At 37.0% G+C, this 21,465-nt stretch overlaps 1 protein-coding gene across 1 annotated transcript in view; it reads left to right on the forward strand.

Moving 5' to 3' along the window:
* The first annotated feature begins 10,249 nt into the window (after nucleotides 1-10,249).
* The window catches only part of LOC124616103 (nitrilase and fragile histidine triad fusion protein NitFhit), a 59,893-nt gene continuing 48,677 nt past the window's right edge, over nucleotides 10,250-21,465 (forward strand). Inside the window, exons 1-3 of the mRNA XM_047144362.1 lie at nucleotides 10,250-10,647; nucleotides 19,287-19,442; nucleotides 19,519-19,719. Coding sequence (XP_047000318.1) covers nucleotides 10,465-10,647; nucleotides 19,287-19,442; nucleotides 19,519-19,719 — 540 coding nt within the window. The 5' untranslated portion in view covers nucleotides 10,250-10,464. The remainder of the gene's footprint in view (nucleotides 10,648-19,286; nucleotides 19,443-19,518; nucleotides 19,720-21,465) is intronic.

Consider the following 21,465-nt stretch of genomic DNA (forward strand, 5'->3'; position numbering starts at 1 on the left):
GGTCTTTGTCAAGGGAGTTGCAGGGAAGTTTTATAGTGAAGTATCATCCCAATATCACATTACATTCTGACTTACAATCTAATTAGTACATTATACAAAGAAATTAAAAAATAGACAATCAGATAAAAAGATATACAGAATCCCGTTTTTTATATTGTTTTTTGTTTTTCAACTTTTAAGGATTCCTAAAGAAAAGGTCGTTGAATGTACTGTATAAATTACAAAAGCATACTTCAATAACCAATGGAACTGTAACATTTTGAACTTTAAAACTGCTCTCCTGAAAAATCTATAAAATGGACTTACCCCTTCTTTCCATGTGGTCTTCATTATAGAATCGATCTGAAACCTTATGGTGTCTCCTGGTTTCTTCCATGTATATACTGTCTTTTGTGATTCTTAAAGTAAGTGTCATTAACCATGCAAAATTCTACCAGGCGGCTTCCTCTTTCATTCCTTTTCCCCAGCCCATATTCACCTACTACTTTTCCTTCTTTAACTTTTCATGCATTTTAATTCCAGTCCCCCATGATCATTAAATTTTCTTGTCCAGTAACTATCTGAATAATTTCTTTTATTTCATCGTACATTTCTTCAATCTTCTCCTCATCTGCGGAGATAGTTCGCATAGAAAGTTGTACTACTGTGGTGGAAGTGGGCCTTGTGTCTTAGCTTGACTACAATAATGCTTTCACTGTGCTGTTCATATCTGTGATCCTATTTCTTTTTTTTCATTATTAAACCTATGTCTGCATTATCCCTATTTGATTTTGTACTTTTAACTCATTATTCACCTGACCACAAGTCCTGTTCCTCCTGCCACTAAACTTCACTAATTCCCACTATATCTAACTTTAACATATCCATTTCCCTTCTTTAATTTCCTTACCCACCTACCCAATTAAGGTCTCTGACATTCCAGTTCTGATCTGTAGAATGCCAGTTTTGTTTCTCCTGATAATGATGTCCTCCTGATTAGTCTCCACCCAGAGATCCAAATGGGCGACAATTTTACCTCTGGAATATTTTACCCAAGAGGATGCTGTCATCATTTAACCATACAGTAGAGCTGTATGTCCTCGTGAAAAATTAAGGCTGTAGTTTCCTCTTGCTTTCAGCCATTCACAGTACCAGCAGAGCAAGGTGGTTTTGGTTCATGTTGCAATGCCAGATTAGTCAATCATCGAGACTGTTGCCTCTGCAACTGTCGAAAAGGCTGCTGCCCCTCTACAGGAACCACATGTTTGTTTGGCCGCTCAACAGACACCCTTCCGTTATGGTTGCACTTTTATACAGCTATCTGTATCGCTGAGGCATGCCAGCCTCCCCACCGACAGCAAGGCCATGGTTCATTTGCCTATGGATGGCCTTTCTTTCGATCTTACACTGATACTTCTGGGTTTTATACAGCTATTGTTATCTGGTCTGGATTGAAAGTCTCCTAATCTAAAAAACCCTTGTGTGCACCCCACACACCGTCAGTTCCCTTAGTAGCAGCCTCCAATGTGTAGTGCACACCTGACTCATTTAGGAGGACCCTACAGTTCTGAACCCTATGGCACAAGCCCAGGAAGTCACAGCCAGCTTGTCACAGAACCTTCATAGTCTTTGGTTCAGTCCTACAAGTGTAGTAGTTCACCTACTCTCAGAATATCACACCATCACCATTAACAAAATGATGGCCAGCTATCATGTGGCTGTGAGATGTTCTTATGTTTAAAAAAGGAGTATGTGATTACTAAACCCATACTGGCACAGAAATCCAAGAGTTGTTTCCCATTCCTGTTGGAAAATAATTACATTTTAAGTTTAGAAGTGGTTTATGTTCAATGTCAACAATTTAATCTTGGTTTACAAGTAATATTTCTTTCTACAGCAAGTGTTCAAATGGCTATCACAATCATTTTTATTTTCCACGATACTGATGGAAGTATGGTTCAATACACAGGGGCACTTTGCAGGAGCAGCATATGTATTTTGTTCTTGTTTCCAGCTTTTGTAAAAGACTTTCGGCATCATCTGTATGTTTTTCCCAACATAGGTATTTGATATCTTACTTTTGGCAGTTGAACATGATTGAATACAGTATTCTTGGTTAACAGGTTTACTGAGTGGTCTTTCTCTGTGCGGAATGTGAAGCCATCTATCAAATGTTTTGCGACTAATAATTAAAAGTTCAATTGATCTTCATATTATTCTTGTCCTGTATTAGTTTCGTGCAATATAAATGCATTTATAAGCACCATGTCTAGAGGGAAGTAGAGAATATGATGCCACCACTTATGAGAATGTCGACCAATTGCATAACGTTCTCTAAGTTGATCAAAGTGGTTTACACCTCCCACTATATTATTGTCTGTTGCTACAGCTTGTGGACAAGTAATATTGCTGGCAGTACCACCCTTATTCTTCCTTGAGACAAATGTGGTGTCTGTAGGGTTGTCCAAAGTTGTCAGAATAGTGACAGGTTTACTGTCCATCCATTTTATAGCTGCAGGACCATGTTTACACTGGAACTGAAAGTCTCCTCTTTTCATGGTAGATTTCTCTTTCATCATTGGAGGCAACCCTTTCGGTTTGCTATCTTCAATAGTGTTTGTATTAGATTCACAGTGGTGAAGAAGTTGTCAAATGCTACCATATTGTTACTATGTTTCAGGTCTTTGGTTAGGCTAATGACTACACACTCTCCCAGAAACTTTTCTGTACATCCATCGGCTGATATTTCCTATGTAAATATCAAATTTTGTGCTAAACAGCACACATTGTATCCTCGTTTGACTGGCTTCAAAGGCATGTACTGCTTGACTGATGTCCATCCCTTGAAAGGTATCATGCTTTCATCCACAACCAATAACTTACTGGCAGTGTATGGCTTACAAATTGTGTTGTTTAGAAAGATTGTCAGAGATCTGGCCTTATGAAGTTTATCATGGCGGATTCAATGTATTGTCATTTATGTGAATAGTTTCACATAACTTTTTGAAATGTTTGCATTTCATAGGCTGCAATTTATAAGGATTAGCTAAAGCAATTTATAAGGATTAGCTGAACTCCAGTAGTGCACCATCCTGGGTAACACAATGATACCCATCAAGATATTCATTCCAATCTAGGCCTGTAACTCGTCTATTAGTTAAACTTGTCCAGTTGTTTGTCACCTCACGTACGGTCTGGCCAGACTACCATTTTTTCTTAATTGCTCTGCATTCAGATTTGTCTGCTGAACCACATGCTCTAGCATCACAACTGTAAATAAAGAAAGGAAGTAGTCCGGCTCAGTGCTGTCTTCTTTTTTTTTTTTTTTTTTTTTTTTAAAAAAAGTGGGCGGTTAACAACTGATTCTTGTTGTGTATACACATCAAAGAAAGTCAAAAACAGCAATGTTACCAGACCATTCCTCTTCTGCCAATGGATCTTCTTCTGTACTTATGGTACCATCACTATTTATTTTATTTATTTATTTATTTACGTCCTGAATCTTTGTGGTACATATACCATACCTTAGATGTTGGACAAAATATTACATTAATATACTGTTACATTGGTGTATAAATTACATTTATAAATTGTTACATTTTTATATTGCTATGTTGTTACATTACATTTTTATACTGTGACAACCAACTTATTTTTCAAGATACTGTGTAACTGAGTAAAAACAGTTTTCCAAGAGATATGATGTTACAGATTTTTTAAAGCTATGGATTTTGTTTATGGCCTTTAGATTACTTGGCAGCTTATTAAACAAATGTGAACCTGAGTGATATACACCTTTCTTGCACAGTGTGGTATAACAATGATGTCTGTGTATGTCACTGTTTGCCCTTGTATGGTGTTCGTGTACAGATTTATTTTGAATAAATACATTTCCATTTTTTAGCATGCTCTTTTTTAGGAACATTACAACTTCTAGTATATAGATACATGGTAGGGGTAGAATCCCCAGTTCTTTAAAGAATGGTTTGCATGATTTTCGGCTGTTGGCATTTTTCATTACCCTCACAATCTTTTTTTGTTTCCGGAATGTGGTTATGCAATGAGGAGAATTTCCCCAGAATATGATGCCATATCTTAATAGGGAGTGTATGCAAGCGTAATACACTGCTCTAACTGTTTCAGGACTTGTGTTGTTCCATATAATCCTCATCGCATAAGTCATTTTGGATAGTTTAGAATTTAATGAAGTGATGTGGGAATTCCATTTAAGATTGTCTTGTAAGTGGATGCCAAGAAATTTTGCTTCAGTGACACTGTTAATTCTTTGGTTTTCTATTGACATGTTTGGTTTTAAAGGGTTTTTATTTTGTTGTGTATGGAAGTGTAAGACGACTGTTTTTTGAGGGTTTATCAGTAATTTATTCCTCATAAACCACTCTGAGACATTATCACTTGTGACTTTAGCATTTAAACTTAGAGCCATTTCGTTTTCACCTTCAATTAATATGCTTGTGTCATCTGCAAATAGCACTGGTTCGGAGTGTTGAACGTGTAGGGGGAAGTCGTTTATGAAAATTAGGAAGAGAAAGGGACCTAAAATTGAGCCTTGTGGTACACCGTGGGTTAATGTGGAAGGTTTCGATTGATAAGCTTGGAGTTCGTTTTTTCCCATGTGTTTTACCTCTGTTACCTGAGAGCGATTTTCTAGGTAGGATTTCAGCCACTCGTGTGGCAGGCCTCTTACACCATACCACTCTAACTTTCTTAGGAGAATTTCATGGTCTATTAGATCAAACGCTTTTGTTAAATCCAGGAAAATCCCCGAAACATTTTTGTGATTATCCACTGAATTTAAAATACGATTTATGAGGCTAAAAGTGGCTGTTTCAGTACTGCACTGAGGCCTGAAGCCATGCTGACATCCTGAAATCATATTTTTTTTGTTAAAGAAATCAGTTAGTTGTAGCAGAACTAGTTTTTCAATGATTTTTGAAAAACCTGATAGGAGTGACACGGGCCTATAGTTGACCATCTGCTGCCGATCGCCCTTTTTGTAAAGGGGTACAACTTTTGCAGTTTTTAACTGTTGTGGGAAAATACCACTTGATAGTGAAGAATTGCATATATCTAGCAGTGGTGCGAGTATCTGTTCAGCTGATACTTTTATAATATAGTCTGGCACATCGTCGACACCGGCTGAATATTTATTTTTTAATGACTTTATACTGTTTAACAGTTCTTCCCTACTTATTGGACGGAGGAACATGGATGTATTTGTTACACTATTTCCAGAAATTTCCTGTAATATTTTGTTTGATGTTTTTCCCATTTGTTCCTTCGCTAACTCACGAGCAATATTGGTGTAGTAAGAATTGAAGTGGTTAGCAATTAATTTTGGATCAGTGATCTTGCTGCTCGCCTGTGACAATACAATATTTTTGTGTGTTTCCACCTTACCAGTAAGTCTCTGTACCGTATTCCACATTGTCTTAGCTTTGTTTGATGATTCCATAATAAGTTTGTCATTATCCCTTAATTTTGCTTCCCTTATTACACGACTCAGAGTTAACTTGTATTTTTTGAAGTGGTGAGCAAATTCAGGGCTGCTATCTGTTTTTGATAGTGCAAAAAGTTCCCTTTTTCTTCTACATGATACTTTGATCCCTGATGTAATCCAAGTTTTGGGTTTGCTGGGGCCTCTACAAATTATTTTCTTTTTTGGAAATGCAATTTCGAAACAATGTCTGTAAATTTCCATGAAATTATCCAGCTTTTCATCTGTGTTGTAACTGTTGTAGATTTTATTCCACGAGTGGGTACTTAGCATATGTTTGAAGTGCTCAATATTTTGCATGCTGAATTTTCTCTTGTAGATAACACTTCCATTCCTAGACAAATCAACACTTCCGCATACGGCAAGTAGCTGTGCATTGTGGTCACTGTAGCCGGTGTTAAAGTTTTCTGAGGTGTGCATGTCAGTGTTTACAAAGATTGGATCAATAAGTGTAGCACTAGTTTTTGTTACATGTGTAGGGGAGTTTATTTTAGTGCACAGGTTATATTCTTGAATAATATTAAGGAATTTTTCTCTTTGGTGGCTGTGTGTTAAGAGGTCAATATTAAAATCGCCACACAGAACTATAGTTTTGCAAGTATTTTTAAGTTTCCCTAGTGCAAGGTCAAGTTTTTTAAAGAAAATGTTTACATTGCTGTTGGGTGATCTGTAAACACACATTATTAAAGTTTTTCCTGATGTTATTTCAATAGCTGAGGCTTCAAAGTGTTTTTCGCTTCCTAAGTGATGTACACAGTCTATTATCTTATAGTCTATGTTTTCTTTTACATAAATGCAGCTTCCTCCTAGCTTTGATATTGATCTGCAAAAGTAGTTTGCCAGAGTGAAACCGGTTATGTTTGAACACTGTAAATGGTCCTTCTCTAGCCAGTGCTCACAAAAACATAAAACTGATACCTCCTTCCACTCATTCCTAAGAAGTACATTTATTTCATCAAGTTTGTTTGGTAGAGACTGTACATTTTGGTGAACGACTTTTAGAGTGTATGTATAAGTTTGTTCTGCAACATATTCCCCTGTGGCACCCTCAGCTACTCTAAAAAACCTCTACCTGTCCCTTGGAGTGTGTTTCTTCCCAACCATTTATCTAGTGTGTTTTGGCCCATTTTTGTGCTATTTGTTCTTTCCTTGGGTTCCACACTTCCTTGTGAATCAATTTGGACTCCTTTAACATTTTCTGCTTTGTTTTTTGAGCTTTCATTGCCTGTTATGAGCCAATTATACAATGTACTGGTAAGTTTTCTAGTGTAATGCTTTACAAAATTATATATTTTCTCTGTTAGGTATTGTTTACCAGCATAATTTAGATGAAGTCCGTGTCTGGTGTGCATGGATTTTTCAAGAGTGCTTACATCTATTACATTTGCATGCTCAAATTTTCCACAAACATCCTTTATGTCAGAGTTTATCTTAGTCACTAATTGATTCATACATGACCAGGAAGGTAGGTCATGCCTCTGTGGTTGGTTAATAACTAACACATTCGTGTGGATTGTCTGCTTCAGTACACATTTAAGAGCTATTTTTATTTCGTTGGCTTGATCCCTGGCAACATCGTTCGCACCTCCAAAAATTACCACGTAGTCTGATGGTCCAAAGTTTTTACAAGAGTTTTCAATTGGTTTTGTTACTTCCGAAAAACAAGCTCCTGGTTTCACGAAACCCATGACATTGTAGCTTGGTAAAAGGCTAGACACTCTTTCTGCAATTTGACGACCGTGACTGTCGGCGAGTATAAGGACCTGTCGATCTTTTTTGCACAGTCTCAGCTGGTCGATATTGTTTTGTTTTGCGTTGTTTATCAGAGCGGTACCCGAAATGCATGTTTCTGTATATTTTTTATTGTTTGAAGCACATGGGCCTTTTTGGGTGATGCTATTTACTGGCATATCGCGATCTGGACAGTTTTCACTACACAACACTGACTGTTCTTTACTGCTTGAACAAAGCGAACGTTTTTTAGTTATAATATTTGCGGTCTTAGCTTGGGAAATATAGTTTTGTGCAAGACTTACGTGCAGGTTAGATTTTGAACTCGTTTTCCCTATGTGGACTCTGTTCTTCTGATCGTTGTTTACGTTGCAGTTGGCAGGTTGTTTGAGGTTATGGTCTTCACTTGTACCATGGATGACTTCTTTCTCTCGCAGTTGACTTCTTAAGGCGGCGACTAACTTTTGTAGTTCGTTGATTTCACTGTTTTTCACCGTTAACATGCGGTGATAATCGACACATTGGTCGCAAGGATGGAATACTCGCGTGTTTGCATCTGTGACTGTTTTGCTTTTCGATTTTGACCTAGTTACGATTTCGTTGGCGTTTTTAACTTTCAAATAACAACGGCGGCACATTCCAGGATTCTCTAAACTAACTGTTACACATTCATCACACGGAACATTTTCGTTATCGGCATAATTTACAGAGCGAAAATTTCGCGAACCTTTGATTTCCGCCATATTAACCTATCTATAACTAGAAATCTCAACACCCATAGTGCAGGAACCATGTACACTATTATTGATATCAGGCTGTGGAACAAAACATGGATCAGGGTCCTTGCACAATGTCTAAAACAAATTCATTTTCTGTAGCTTTATCACTTCCTATTTTGTAGTCCTCAGGATTGGTAAGTAGTGGAAACAGCAACTCCAATGCTTCTTCTGGCATGTATGTCTTTGTATAAACATATATACATTATTCTTTGTCATTTTCCTTTAAAAAATGATAAACCAGTTTTCAAATTATATTTGTTACTGGTATTAAAGTTTACTTACCAGACTGCGAAAACAATCCTAGAAACTTTGTCACGCAATAAAGGTATGAGCTGATACAGGTCACAGTAATGTATATTACAGAAGAGAAGTAATGTGTTCTGACAATAGAAGTGATCCCATGAAAAACAGAAAATGATTATTGCTGGAGTTTTCACACACCTCGTGCCCTGTACAACCATAAGATGCTTGGCATAGACATAGGTGGTAAGACGTATTCCCAAAAGCTATGGGATATCCATAAGTTGGTGGTTAAGTATGCTTCCCTGGGACCATATTACTTTATTACTAGGTCTGAGTCATTTACCAGCCATGACTGGACAGACTGTGTCAGGGTTACATATATAAGATTTGGTTACAATTTTATGCAGCATACAGAAAAGTATTCACAATAAGGGCAGATACAACATATTATGTCAATATTATTTTGTCCATTCACTTTGGTCAATCTTGACAAATTTTTCAACAGAATATAATGAGTGTTCTTCAAGTCCTGTGCACCCTTCTTCTTCTTCCTTTTTTTAACACCTCTCTACAACCTGGAGATTGTCCCCATAACAGCAGACTATAATTAATATGGCTATGAAAGAGTGCATAATAAACTGTTAATAGGTACTGGTCGGTTAACACACCTTTTAGTGTTATTAGCAGGTATATAACACGAAAGAGCTTCGAACATACATACTCTGTGTGCTTGTTCATTGTCAGTTCGCTGTCTGTCATGAAGCCTAGTAGTTTGACAGCCTTCATGTTATCCTGGCAGCCAACGTTGCTGAGACTGCATATCATGTGTTGTGTTTTTTCTTGATTCATTTATTTTTCGATGAACCACTCTTTAATGCTTTCACTGAGTACGTCTGCTGCCAACAGAGTTGGTTCAGCCGTTTTCCCTTGGCAAACAGTGTGGTATCATCAGTAGACTGTAGAATGTCATAGATACAACGTATATTATTGACATAGTAAGGAACAGGAGAGGTCCTGTGACGGATTCCGGGGGTACACCTTGCTCTAATTTTTGCTCTTGAGAGATTGCTCCATGGACTGATACTATTTGTTTTCGGTTTTCATGATGGGATTGAAGAATAGCTAGGACCACACCTTCAGTACCATAACATTTTAGCTTATTTATCAGTATCTTGTGTGAGATGCAATCAAACACCTTGCTCAGGTCTCAGTGTGTCAATGCCACATCATAAAAGACAGGTTAATCTTGTGGTAAGTACACTTCCCAGACCTCTTCCAGAAACTACTTTGGTGGTAACTACACTAAATAAGAACCATTAAAATACCGTTGTTTGGTGGGAAATATACTTTCCACAGTCCTGAACGCTTTATTTCAGTAAACAGAATCTGCGGCTGGTGCCGTGGACTCCCGCTAGATGCCAGGAGCGTACCAAAGTGGGACATATATTCCCGTAAACGCTGTAAAGAAATACATTTAATGGGAAATATATCCCCTCCCGCAGCGCGCGAAATGGTTGAAGTATATGATTCGTGGCTTCATTAGTTGAATTTAGTTCGTACTCACCGCCACCCGAATACCCATCTTTGTCCATAATGTCTCGGGGCGCCTTTTCAGTTCGTAGTGACAAACTTTTAACTTTTATTTTAAAAAAAATGATTTAACAGAAGCTTCATATTTTCTGCCGGCCGCAAAAGTTAGTGCTCATTCTGAGCTATAGGTTACATGCCTCCCATTGTTTCAACTTTTACCTAGAGGTAACTGTTGCACCAGTTGCTGTTTACGAACTATTCAAATAAGGCGCTCTGACCCACGTAATGCGATGTAGAATTAAGCGGCATTTCTTTCTTCAAAAATTGTGCTAAATTATTGTATCTTTTCCTTAAAACAGTCGTATTATAAAGTAACTTTCCAAATTTAATTTTTCGCAACATCAGCTTATTGATTGCCATTAATATACAGTGAACGTGAAACAAAAATGACTAGTGAGTTAATTGGCAACCCTGAGGAAAACAGATCAGACGACGCGCGAAGTACATTTGTTATGACACTTTCTGACAGTCGAAGTCGTATAACGTAATTTACCGGTAATTATTTGTATTGAATCTTAAATTCTCCGTATTGTAAACATAACCTTCTCAGAGGACATTCGTAGTGACCTTGGAAACAGTGTTGCGGAGAGATAACCGATGCTTGCGAGTTAATAACTTGACATACTCATGACGAGATTAGGATTGTTCTTGTGTCTCGCATCGTCAGCAACGAAGAGAAGTTTCGCCACACTAAGTACAATGGAACGGAAAATAATAGCTGTCTGTCAGCTTACAGCCACGAATGACAAAGATAAAAACTTCGAAACCTGTAAATCTTTAATCGAAACTGCAAAAGAAAGTCGTGCACAGGTAAGGCTGCTAACAAAAAACGCAGTTTTGCAGAAATCACCTCTTTCAAGCTACACCACTGTTCGAAATTTGATTACTTTATAAAAATTTCTGTTGACCTGGTGTTCAACACTTGTAACTCTGGTATAAAATCATTACCAAAAATTTTCAAAATACAGAAAACACATTGATGTCTGTGTACTATTTGTATAAATAGTGGCACGAAAGGTGTTGTCAGGGAAAAAATGGATGAAAACAACACTAGAAAGAAGCCAGGTTCCAAATATAGCAGCAAACAAGGCAAAGAAAAGCTGGGAAATCAGACAAAGTGAATACGTTAAAAATTTCAATAAAGTACTACAAACTGCTCGGCCCAAGCCATGAAAAGTTATTAAAGACTGTACAATTGTTTGTCAAACAATCCAGTTTGCTGTGTGAAATAGTTTTACGATCTAGATTGTGCTGAGGTCAACTTGTAGAAGCAACCACACTCACTGTTTAATTGGCTTACACAGTACTGTAAGCCAATAAATGCATAATTGTTATTAGCATGTAGGATAATAAGTCATATTCAGCGTCTAAAAAATGTTTTTGTGCATTACTTTTATTAATTGCATTTAATCCCTGTGTCACCATATCTTGTATTTAGCAGATGGGTTAGTTAACTGTGTTCACCAAGTTAGTAACTATTACTGGTTCACTCATTCCATGTGTTACACCATATTCAGGTATAGGAGAATGACATATCATTGTCTTGCACCATTAGTTACTTCTTCCATAGATCTAGGGTGTGATCGTGCGTTATAGTTTGAGTGGCAGCATGTGGAACAGAATGATTACTAATCAGTGGTTTCAATTGCGAAGATAATTGGATTATGAAGCTTAAAATGCAATGTAGAAACTAGTGGTGCCCACCAGCTTCCTCTGTTTAGGGATGGGTTTTCTAACAGACTTAATGTGGGTTATCTCATGTAACCTACTATAACTTTACCTCTAATTCATGTAAATTTCACAGTCCTTTCCTATGTGTTCCATCTTTCACCCAAACCACTTGAAGAAGTCACAGGGCATAAGATCTGGACTTGTGACAGACCACACAAATGGTAGTGAGTGACATTAAAATTTTTATCAATAAAGATATGGTTATAATAGAGGGAAACATTCCACGTAGGAAATATATATCTAAAAACAAAGATGATGTGACTAACCAAATGAAAGTGCTGGCAGGTCGACAGACACACAAACAAACACAAACATACACACAAAATTCAAGCTTTCGCAACAAACTGTTGCCTCATCAGGAAAGAGGGAAGGAGAGGGAAAAGACGAAAGATGTGGGTTTTAAGGGAGAGGGTAAGAAATCATTCCAATCCCGAGAGCGGAAAGACTTACCTTAGGGGGAAAGCAGGCTTGTGTCTGTATATGTGTGGATGGATATGTGTGTGTGTGCGAGTGTATACCCGTCCTTTTTTCCCCCTAAGGTAAGTCTTTCCGCTCCCGGGATTGGAATGACTTCTTACCCTCTCCCTTAAAACCCACATCCTTTCGTCTTTTCCCTCTCCTTCCCTCCTTCCTGATGAGGCAACAGTTTGTTGCGAAAGCTTGAATTTTGTGTGTGTGTTTGTGTTTGTTTGTGTGTCTGTCGACCTGCCAGCACTTTCATTTTGTAAGTCACATCATCTTTGTTTTTAGATATATTTTTATCAATAAATTTAGACATGGTTGCCATTGTTAAAAGTTGGGCAAACAATGTGCTATTTGAACTTACCAGGACTGAACATTGACTCATGACATAGAATGAGATGTCATACATACTGGTACAAACACAGCAGGAGCCAAACATTCATAATATTTATTTTGCTGTTATATTATTATTAATGTGTAGGTTGTAGTTACAGACTGATCTGTAGCAAAGCCCAATAATAATAATAATAGTAATTTTATTGTCATTAGGCCATTACAGCAATAGACCATGTCAGGCATATAATACAATATAACTTAATTCAAAGAAAACAAGAAGCATGTCATTAATACTACAAAATTATATTTCAGTTGAAATAATCATTTATGTCATAGAATGGGTGAGCAACTAGCCATTCATACAGTTTTTGTTTGAATGCTTGTTCAGTTAGTTCGTGTACATATTGTGGAAACTTATTAAATAATTGCTGAAAATTAGATGGGTAGATCACGTAACTAATGAAGAGGTATTGAATAGAATTGGAGAGAAGAGAAATTTGTGGCACAACTTGACTAGAAGAAGGGATAGGTTGGTAGGGCATATTCTGAGGCATCAAGGGATCACCAATTTAGTATTGGTGGGCAGTGTGGAGGGTAAAAATCATAGAGGGAGACCAAGAGATGAATACACTAAGCAGATTCAGAAGGATGTAGGTTGCAGTAAGTACTGGGAGATGAAGAAGCTTGTGCAGTATAGAGTAGCATTGAGAGCTGCATCAAACCAGTCTCAGGACTGAAGACAACAACAACAACAACATTAAATAATTTGTGCTGTCAGTTCATAGCTGTTAAGTGACTTTGACCATCTGTGGTAAGAAGTATAAATGCATCTGCTCTTTCTCGCATTGAGGAAATGTATATTTTCTCTACATTTTGCTTCCAGTAACTTCTTTTTTGTGTGGAGTAAAACATGGTAAATATATAGGTCTATTACAGTCATGATTTTTTATTCACAGAACAATGGCTTGCAGTGTGCTTTATATGGAGAACCAGTAATTATCCTAATGTTTTTCTTTTGTAGTATTAGGATGTCACGCACTGAATTAGAGTTCCCCCATAAAATAATACTATATGTTAGGATGCTTGGGAAAAATGCAAAATACAACATTCTAACAAAATTTTGAGGTACACAGTCCATAATTCGCCATGACAGAAACATCGCTCTAGATAATTTACCAGTAATATATTGTTCATGTTGGCTCCAGGATAATTTTTCACCTATATATACACCCCTAAAAACTTAACACAACTAGGGAAATCTGATGGAGGCTTCTGTTTTACACTGATAACTATGTGCTGCATTTTGTTATCATTCAGTAGGAAGCCATTTGCTTTAAACTAGTAGGCTGCTTGAGCCATTGTCTCTGCAACACAAGCTTTGAAGCTACTGAAATCATTACTACAATGAAGGAAAGTTGTATCATCTGCATGTAGCACTTTCGTGGACTCAATGAATGATAGCAGATCATTTATCATCTGCATATAGTACTGTTATGGACTTGATGAATGATGGCAGATCATTAATCATTATTGAGAACATAAAAGGCCCAAGTACAGATCCCTGTGGTACACCTGTTTTAACTAATTCAATACTGTACTTTTCTTTACCTACACAAACAGCTCCCTTGCGACCCTGTAGGTGCGATTTTAATAGATTAAGGCTGTTACCTCCACTGCCGTAGCACTCCATTTTTTCTAGGAGTATTTTATGCTCTTCACAGTCAAAAGCCTACTTAGATCACAAAAGGTGAATTGAACAGCAAATCCTTTATCCTCAAAAACTTGATGTATGTGTTTGACTGCTGAGTCTATAGCATCAACAGTTGACAAGTTTTTCCTAAAACCATACTGTGATTTGCTAATTATTCATGCATTTTCAAAGTAAACAGATAATTGGTGGTATATTACTGATTCAAACACTTTTGAGAGAGCTGGGACTATGGAAATTGGTCTGTAACTTGAAGGTGAGTCAATATCTCCTTTTTTGTGTATTGGGACTACCCTAGACAGTTTTAGCTCATCAGGAAAATATCCCTCAGATATACACTTATTTATGCAGTATGTTAAAGGATACACAATACAATCTATTACTTTTTTTAGTATGTCTAGATTATAACTATTTTGGTTTCTTGGTGGCAAAGCTAACTAATGTCAGTACAAAATCATAGTGTAGCAGTAAGTCTTACTTAGGAAATACACGGAGTTGTAATAGAAGTGTGGCAACATAGGCATGGTCCTAACTCGGCTGCATGTGTGTGTGGAGTAGCGTGCAATGAAAAATGTGAAAAGGCTAAGTAAACAATGCATAATTATTTTATGGTATCAAACTAACTTATTCCAAGTATACACAAATGTAAGAGAATTGAATAAACATGAAAAAACCCATCTAAACAGCCAAAATCAAGTGACTTCCAAATTATCCATAAAAATCAGGAACTTAAGGAAGTAGAATCTGTCAAATTCCTGGAGATATTTCTAGAAAAAAATTATCCTTGCCTTTGCATATAAGCTACTTGGCAAAGAAGCTAAACAGTCTAGCATTCACAGTGACAATATTGCCCTGTGGCAAGTGGCATTGGCACTAGGAAAGCTGTTTACCACAGCTGTTTTGAAGCCTTTTCAGATACGGAATAATCCTTCAGGGGAATGCAAGTGGTGTGAATAGAACATCATTACTTCAGAAATCTCGCTTTATAAATGTGTGCAACATTAAGCCTAGAGGATCATGCTCACCTTTATTGAGGGATATAAAAATTTTGACTGTTTCATGTATTTACATTAACGAACTTTTTGTCTTTATCCACATCAGTCCAGAATTATTTATAGAAAACCATTTTTAACATATGTATAACACAAGAAACAAAGATAATGTCATATTTCCATCTCATAGACTAAAACTCTACTCTGGAGTCCTCATTAGATGGCTGTGAAGATTTATAGTAAATTAAAAAACAAATAACTTTCATGGTATGGAATTAGGTTTACTGGAGATAAGATTATGCATCATCGTAGTTCAAAAATGTTGTTACCCATTCATGAAACTTTTAAATGATGATGAAGGTTTCTTTGTGGAGTAATGATTTTTGTAAATTGAGATTGTTTTTGTTCTTTGTTTGATACATTGTGTGTATCTCAGGTACATTATGTATATTTATAAGTCTCCTGTATTTTAAGTGAATGATTTACGTGTGTGTTTCATGAGGCAGTAAAATTCTGATTCTGTTTATTGAGGAGGCAGTCCCAGACAGTCACATTGTAAAAGACTGCAAAAATAAGCTTTCGGGCAAATTCTGTAATGGCACATATTCACACAAGCACAACTCACACTCACATAGCTGCTGTCCTACAAACTGGAGCCTGACTGCCATCCAGGACTTTCCATTGTCTAATCTATGAGTAATAGAATTGTATGTTAGGTATAATCAACAGAGCTAGTTCATTTGTTAAGATATTGGCCTCAAATTCTGGAGGATGGAGGCTGATATTCAGTACAGTCATCTTGATTTATATTTTCTGTGGTTTTCCTAAATTACTTCATGCAGTTTCTGGGATGATTGATTAAAAAAGATGACAGCTGACTAACTGCTTTCTTCTCTCCTGATTAGACATGTGTATGTTCATAGTCTGTAAATATGATTTATACTTTCCTTCCAGTAAGCTCTCACGTATATAATTGTTAATTGATAATTGTGCAAATATCTTACTAATACTGAGATTGAAAGGGTAGAGTATGGTTGTGAGTTGCCAAAGCCCATTAATGTGCTGTCCTGGATGAATGAGAATGACTGTAATTCTTGTTGTGAATAAAATAGAACAGAATAGAATTTATTCATCCTTGGACAGTTTACATGTTATTGGTGTAAATATTTACATATAAATCTAAGAGATATGTACATAAAAATTTGATGATATTTACATCAGTGACACATTGTCACATGTAATGTGAAAATTATATATTTGAGAACCTTTTAACCAGTGATTTATTGCAGCTTAGTATGACAGTAGTCAAAACTTTGTCATTTAAATCTGATTCCTCATCTCTTTTATGAAGTGGTTCACTTTCTTCTTAAACTAATTTGCTATAAAAATCTTAAATGCGCTATGGGAGACAGAATGGGAAGATAGACTCCCAGTCTATTGAAAAATCTGGAGCCTAGATAGTTTGGCTGTTGTAAACCTTAGCTAGCCTGCTTTAGGATATACCATTTGATTGTTATATAATACAATGAATGGGAATGGACCCATTACTGAGCCCTGTAAAATGCTTTTTGTAACAGGAAATGAGTTTGAGCTTTGGTTGTTTATAGATACCACCTGCTCTCTGTTGCTTAGGTAAGACTCGATAAGCCGAGTAATGTTCTCTCCAACTCATATTACTGGAGCTTTTCGATAAGTGCACTATGAGAGGCTGTATCAAAAGCTTTTCTCGAATCTAGAAGAGTTAGACAGAATATTTTCTTAGTCTCAAAAGTAGGATGTATTTTTGTGATGATAGTCTCAACTACTTTGACAAAGGAAAGATGAGGTCTGAAACCATATTGTGAGAAGCTAAGTAGATCATTTTGCTTGATGTGCTGATTCATGTGTTTGTGCATACAGTATGCTATAATTTTTGATATGATTGGTATAGTGAGATGGGACAATTGGACAATAGTTATCAAGGGATGCTTTATCACCTTTCTTATGGATAGGTGCCACGGTAGTAATTTTTGGGCAGTCTGGGAAAATTCCTTCATGTAGCATTTGGTTGGTGATTTTGGTTAGTTCTTTATATTTTTATTACTTAATTTGGAAGTCCTTTGAAATTTTCTGCTGTTGAGTTTCTAAGTTGGGCAATTGGTTCACTAACTTGTCTGTAGGGTACACAAGACCAGCAGAAGTTGTCATGTTGCTTACTGTCTAAAGCTGGGAGCAAAACTACAGCTTTATTTGAATCTTCATTCAGATTTTTATTTGCGTCAGAACTGGTAAAATGTCCATTTAAGGTATTTGGTTAAATTGGAATATTTTTATGCTTATTTTCGGAGCTTATCTCTGTTTTGTTAACTTTCCGCACCGCTTTACACTTATTTGTTGAACTGAATATATAATTGTCGTTGGCTGTCCTCTTGGCAACTCTAATTTCTGGTCTATACACCCTTCTTGCTGTTGTGTAAGTTTCCTTCTCAGCTTGTCTCAATTGCAGTCTGTCATAATGTACCATCATTTCCTCCCTAGGTTTGCTCAGGTATGGCATGTACCAGTTTCTCAGTTCTTGAACTTTATATAACACTGGTTCTGCTTTGTGTATTTTTGTAATACTTGGGACAACACAAGTCAAGGTTCTCCACTAATAATTCTAAAAATTAGTGAGTACTGTACCCCAGTTTATGTGATTAAGATTGACTTTTAACTTTCGTTGATTGGTATGGTTATTCTCCTAGGTCACTTGAAAAACTGTATGTTTTGTTGTTTAGAGGTTGCCTTAGCCAAAGCCCTGCATGATCTGATATTCCGAAGAAAGCATGCATTGTGCCTGGTGGGTTTGTCATTTAGACTGTAGAAGTTTAGCAATCTTAATGTATCTAATAGGTGCTTCATATGTTTGGTCTTATACCTAATCTCTACTTTCATATCGCCGAATATCATAAATCTGCCATTTTTATATTTTAAAAACATTTTTGTCAATTTTTCAAAATTTTCTGTAAATTATTCTATGTTATTACTAGGGGAATGGTACACTGATACAGCTGTTAGTTGTCAACTTGGCATCAGTATTGCTGAAACATCAAAAACTGTTTCTATGCATAAAAAACTTACATCTCTCACTTCATATTCTAAATTATTTGTTTCTTTGATATAGATTGAAATGACCATCGTGCTTCAAATTTATTCTACAGTAACATGTCACTAATTGGTATTGATAAGGTACACTTAAAGATTCAAATTCACTATGAATTAGCCAATGTTCATTTTCTAGCAAAACCTGACAATTTAATTCTTCCAACCATTAATCCATTTCTGTAAGTTGATTTTTAAGTGACTGTACATTAATATGTGAGAAAAACCCACTTGTTGCATTGATATCTGGCTGGCTAGACATGCAATAGTCTTGAATACTGTCAAGTGGCTGCCCCGATGAAATGCATCAGATGACATATGCTGTGCCTCCAATGCGTGACTCACCATAAAAAATGCTGAGGTTCCTTCCTAGTGCATTTCAGATGAGATGTTTTTTCTGCAGGTGTTGTGGATAACGAAGGTGTTGGTGTGGTCTCGCCTGTGCTGTGAGAATGCCAGTTTAAGATGATTTCCTGTTGGGTATTTGGTTCCTGTTGTTGATGTCTAATCTAATTGTTTATATTTTTAACAAGCAGTTTTTCCCTAGGCCATTAAGGTTTATCCATGTAGAGTGTGTAATCAGCAGTCGTGTTGCTAACATCCAGGATTTTTAAATTTATGAAATGTGTGCATAATATTGATATTTGTTTATTGGCAGCAGTAATTTCCTTGTTTACTCATGACTGTGGAGATCAGTCGTATCGACAAGGGACATTCAGTGTGAAAACATTTGTGTGTGTGTCAGCTGTCCTGGGAACTTTTTTGAATCTAGTTTTGCTTTTTAAGTTACTTTTTTGTTTACGTCATTTGACCAACTGCAAACACAACAAACTTATTACGTCTGTGGACCATGGTGTGTATTTTACTGATATTGGTATTCAGTGAGCATTTTATGTCTTTCTTTTTTGCTGCTGTCATGGGGAGACAGAGTTGTTGCCAGTAGTTTCTGTTTTTCCCAAACTAGCATCCATACTGTAATGAAATGGGGATGAGATGAGATGCTGTACGTATCATTCTGTCATATTATGTTGCTTATTGTCTTTCCTTGAGTGTAAATTCTCACTAATAACATAGTTTCATTGTTTTTTTCTTTTTTTAAGATGGTCTTTCTTCCTGAAGCTTGTGATTTCATTGGAGAAAGTAAGGATGAGACATTTGCATTGTCAGAGCCTTTTCCAGGCCCATTGATGCAGAAGTATTGTCAGTTGGCCAAAAACAATAATGTGTGGCTCTCTCTGGGAGGTTTGCATGAGAAGGTAAAATAGTTTTCTTTTTAATAAAACTGTGATGACTATGCTGTACATATAATCTGATTTACGTTTTTATTTTCAGGTGTCACCCACTAAAGTAAGAAATTCACATGTTGTGATAGACAGCTCCGGAAATGTGGCAGCAATCTATAGAAAAACTCATTTATTTGATGTTGAAATTCCAGACAAGGGAGTGAGGTTAAAAGAATCAGATTATGTTGAAAGAGGGAAAGAGATAATAGCTCCAGTTGAGACACCCATTGGAAGAGTTGGTCTCGCTATTGTATCCTTAAAATAAACTTGTTCTCAGTCATATTATCCTCTTGATGATAGTATATGCATGTGGTGCCCATATTTTAGGGCATCTATTATTACTAATATAGAAACATTTTGCTACTGTTTCTACGTGATAAATACACTGCTGGAGAAAGAATTAATAGCCCTGGAAAGACATCAATTTTGATCCGATGATGGCATATAGCACATGGGGGATAGTAGACATCTGATAATGGTTTCAGCATGGTCCGCCAATAGATAGCATAGTGGCATAGCTACCAGAGCGCCATCTATCTGTGTCTACATTTTAGTAGGAAATGCTCGCAGCCAGAAAGCTCAGTGTGGTGTAAACATGTGAAGCTAGCAGGTAACCTTGCATGATGCACTCGTGTTTCGTACTGGCAAAATGAGTGAGTTTGAAAGGAGTTAAATTGTGGCCTTCCGAGTGGTAGGATGGTCCTTTCAGAGAATTGCCACTCAAGTTGGACGTGCTACGTCAGTGGTCACGTGGACATTCTCACACCCTAGACGAGGTTCTGTTTGTCCACACAGCACAGATGCCCACCAAGATCATCAAGTGTCAGACTGTGCACTATCTCAGCACAGATAAGAGGATTTGTGAGCCTAGACACATCAGCATGACCTGTTACAGATTGATTATTAGCTGTGGGACTACAGGCACGCACAGTCTAACGCATTTTCCAGTCACACCACAGCATCGACTTGCGTGGCTCGGCTGGTGTCATCTGAAGATCACTTGGAAAACGAAATGGAATGCCGTGGTCTTCGATGATGAAAGCAGATTCTCCCTTAATGCAAGTGATTGTCGTTTGTGCGTACAGTGTAGACCTGGTGAGTGCTGTCTTGTAGAGTGACACTCTGGCCCCTGCAAAAAGCTATGACTCCCGTTCATCTTTGATGTTTCTGGAGGGGATGCTAAACCAGTGCTTGGTACATGCAGAATGTTGTTAGGCCTGTTCTTTTGCTGTTCTTGCAACAGGATGGTGGTGTGTTGTTCCAAGAGAATAATCCTCGCCCACACACTGTCCCTGAAGCTCAACACACCCTGCAAGATGTACTGCAACTTCTTAGCCAATGTAATCTCCGAACTTGTCTCCAATTCAGCACGTGTGGGATACGATATGACAAGAAGTGACTCACGCACCTTGTCAATCGACAACAGTTACAGAACTGTGTCAACAAGTCGAGTAGGCATGGCATCACATATCTCATGACAGTATAATTGCCATCTGTATGATTGACCCTGTCATCCAGGGTCAGCATCTGCATTCCCACCTGTGAAGGCTACGTCACTTGCTGATATGGATGTTTCAGCATGGGTTGATACCTGGTACCTCAGATCCACTTGTGCTATTGATTTGCAAATGTAATCACTTCATTTATTCCATTTGCACTGTTGCAACAATAAATCTTGAGTGAATTGGAAACCTGTAAAAGGGTGTATTAATTTTTTTCTGGCAGTGTATTTTGTACTATGTTATATAAAACCACAGAATCATGGAACTAATAGTTTTTTTTTGTGGACCACTGATTGCACCTTGTCCATATTCTCGTATTGCACATATACTTCATCAGTTCTTTAATTTTGTAAACTGTACCACTGTGAACACTTCTTCAGGCTCTTTTCAGCTTAACATGTATATTTTTTTTTTTAATTTATGTATTTAGTTACTTGCAGTAACATAAAATATAAATAATTTTGTGTGTGTGTGTGTGTGTGTGTGTGAGAGAG

Source organism: Schistocerca americana, chromosome 5, assembly GCF_021461395.2.
Source record: "Schistocerca americana isolate TAMUIC-IGC-003095 chromosome 5, iqSchAmer2.1, whole genome shotgun sequence".
In the NCBI taxonomy this organism is placed as follows: Eukaryota; Metazoa; Arthropoda; class Insecta; order Orthoptera; family Acrididae; genus Schistocerca; species Schistocerca americana.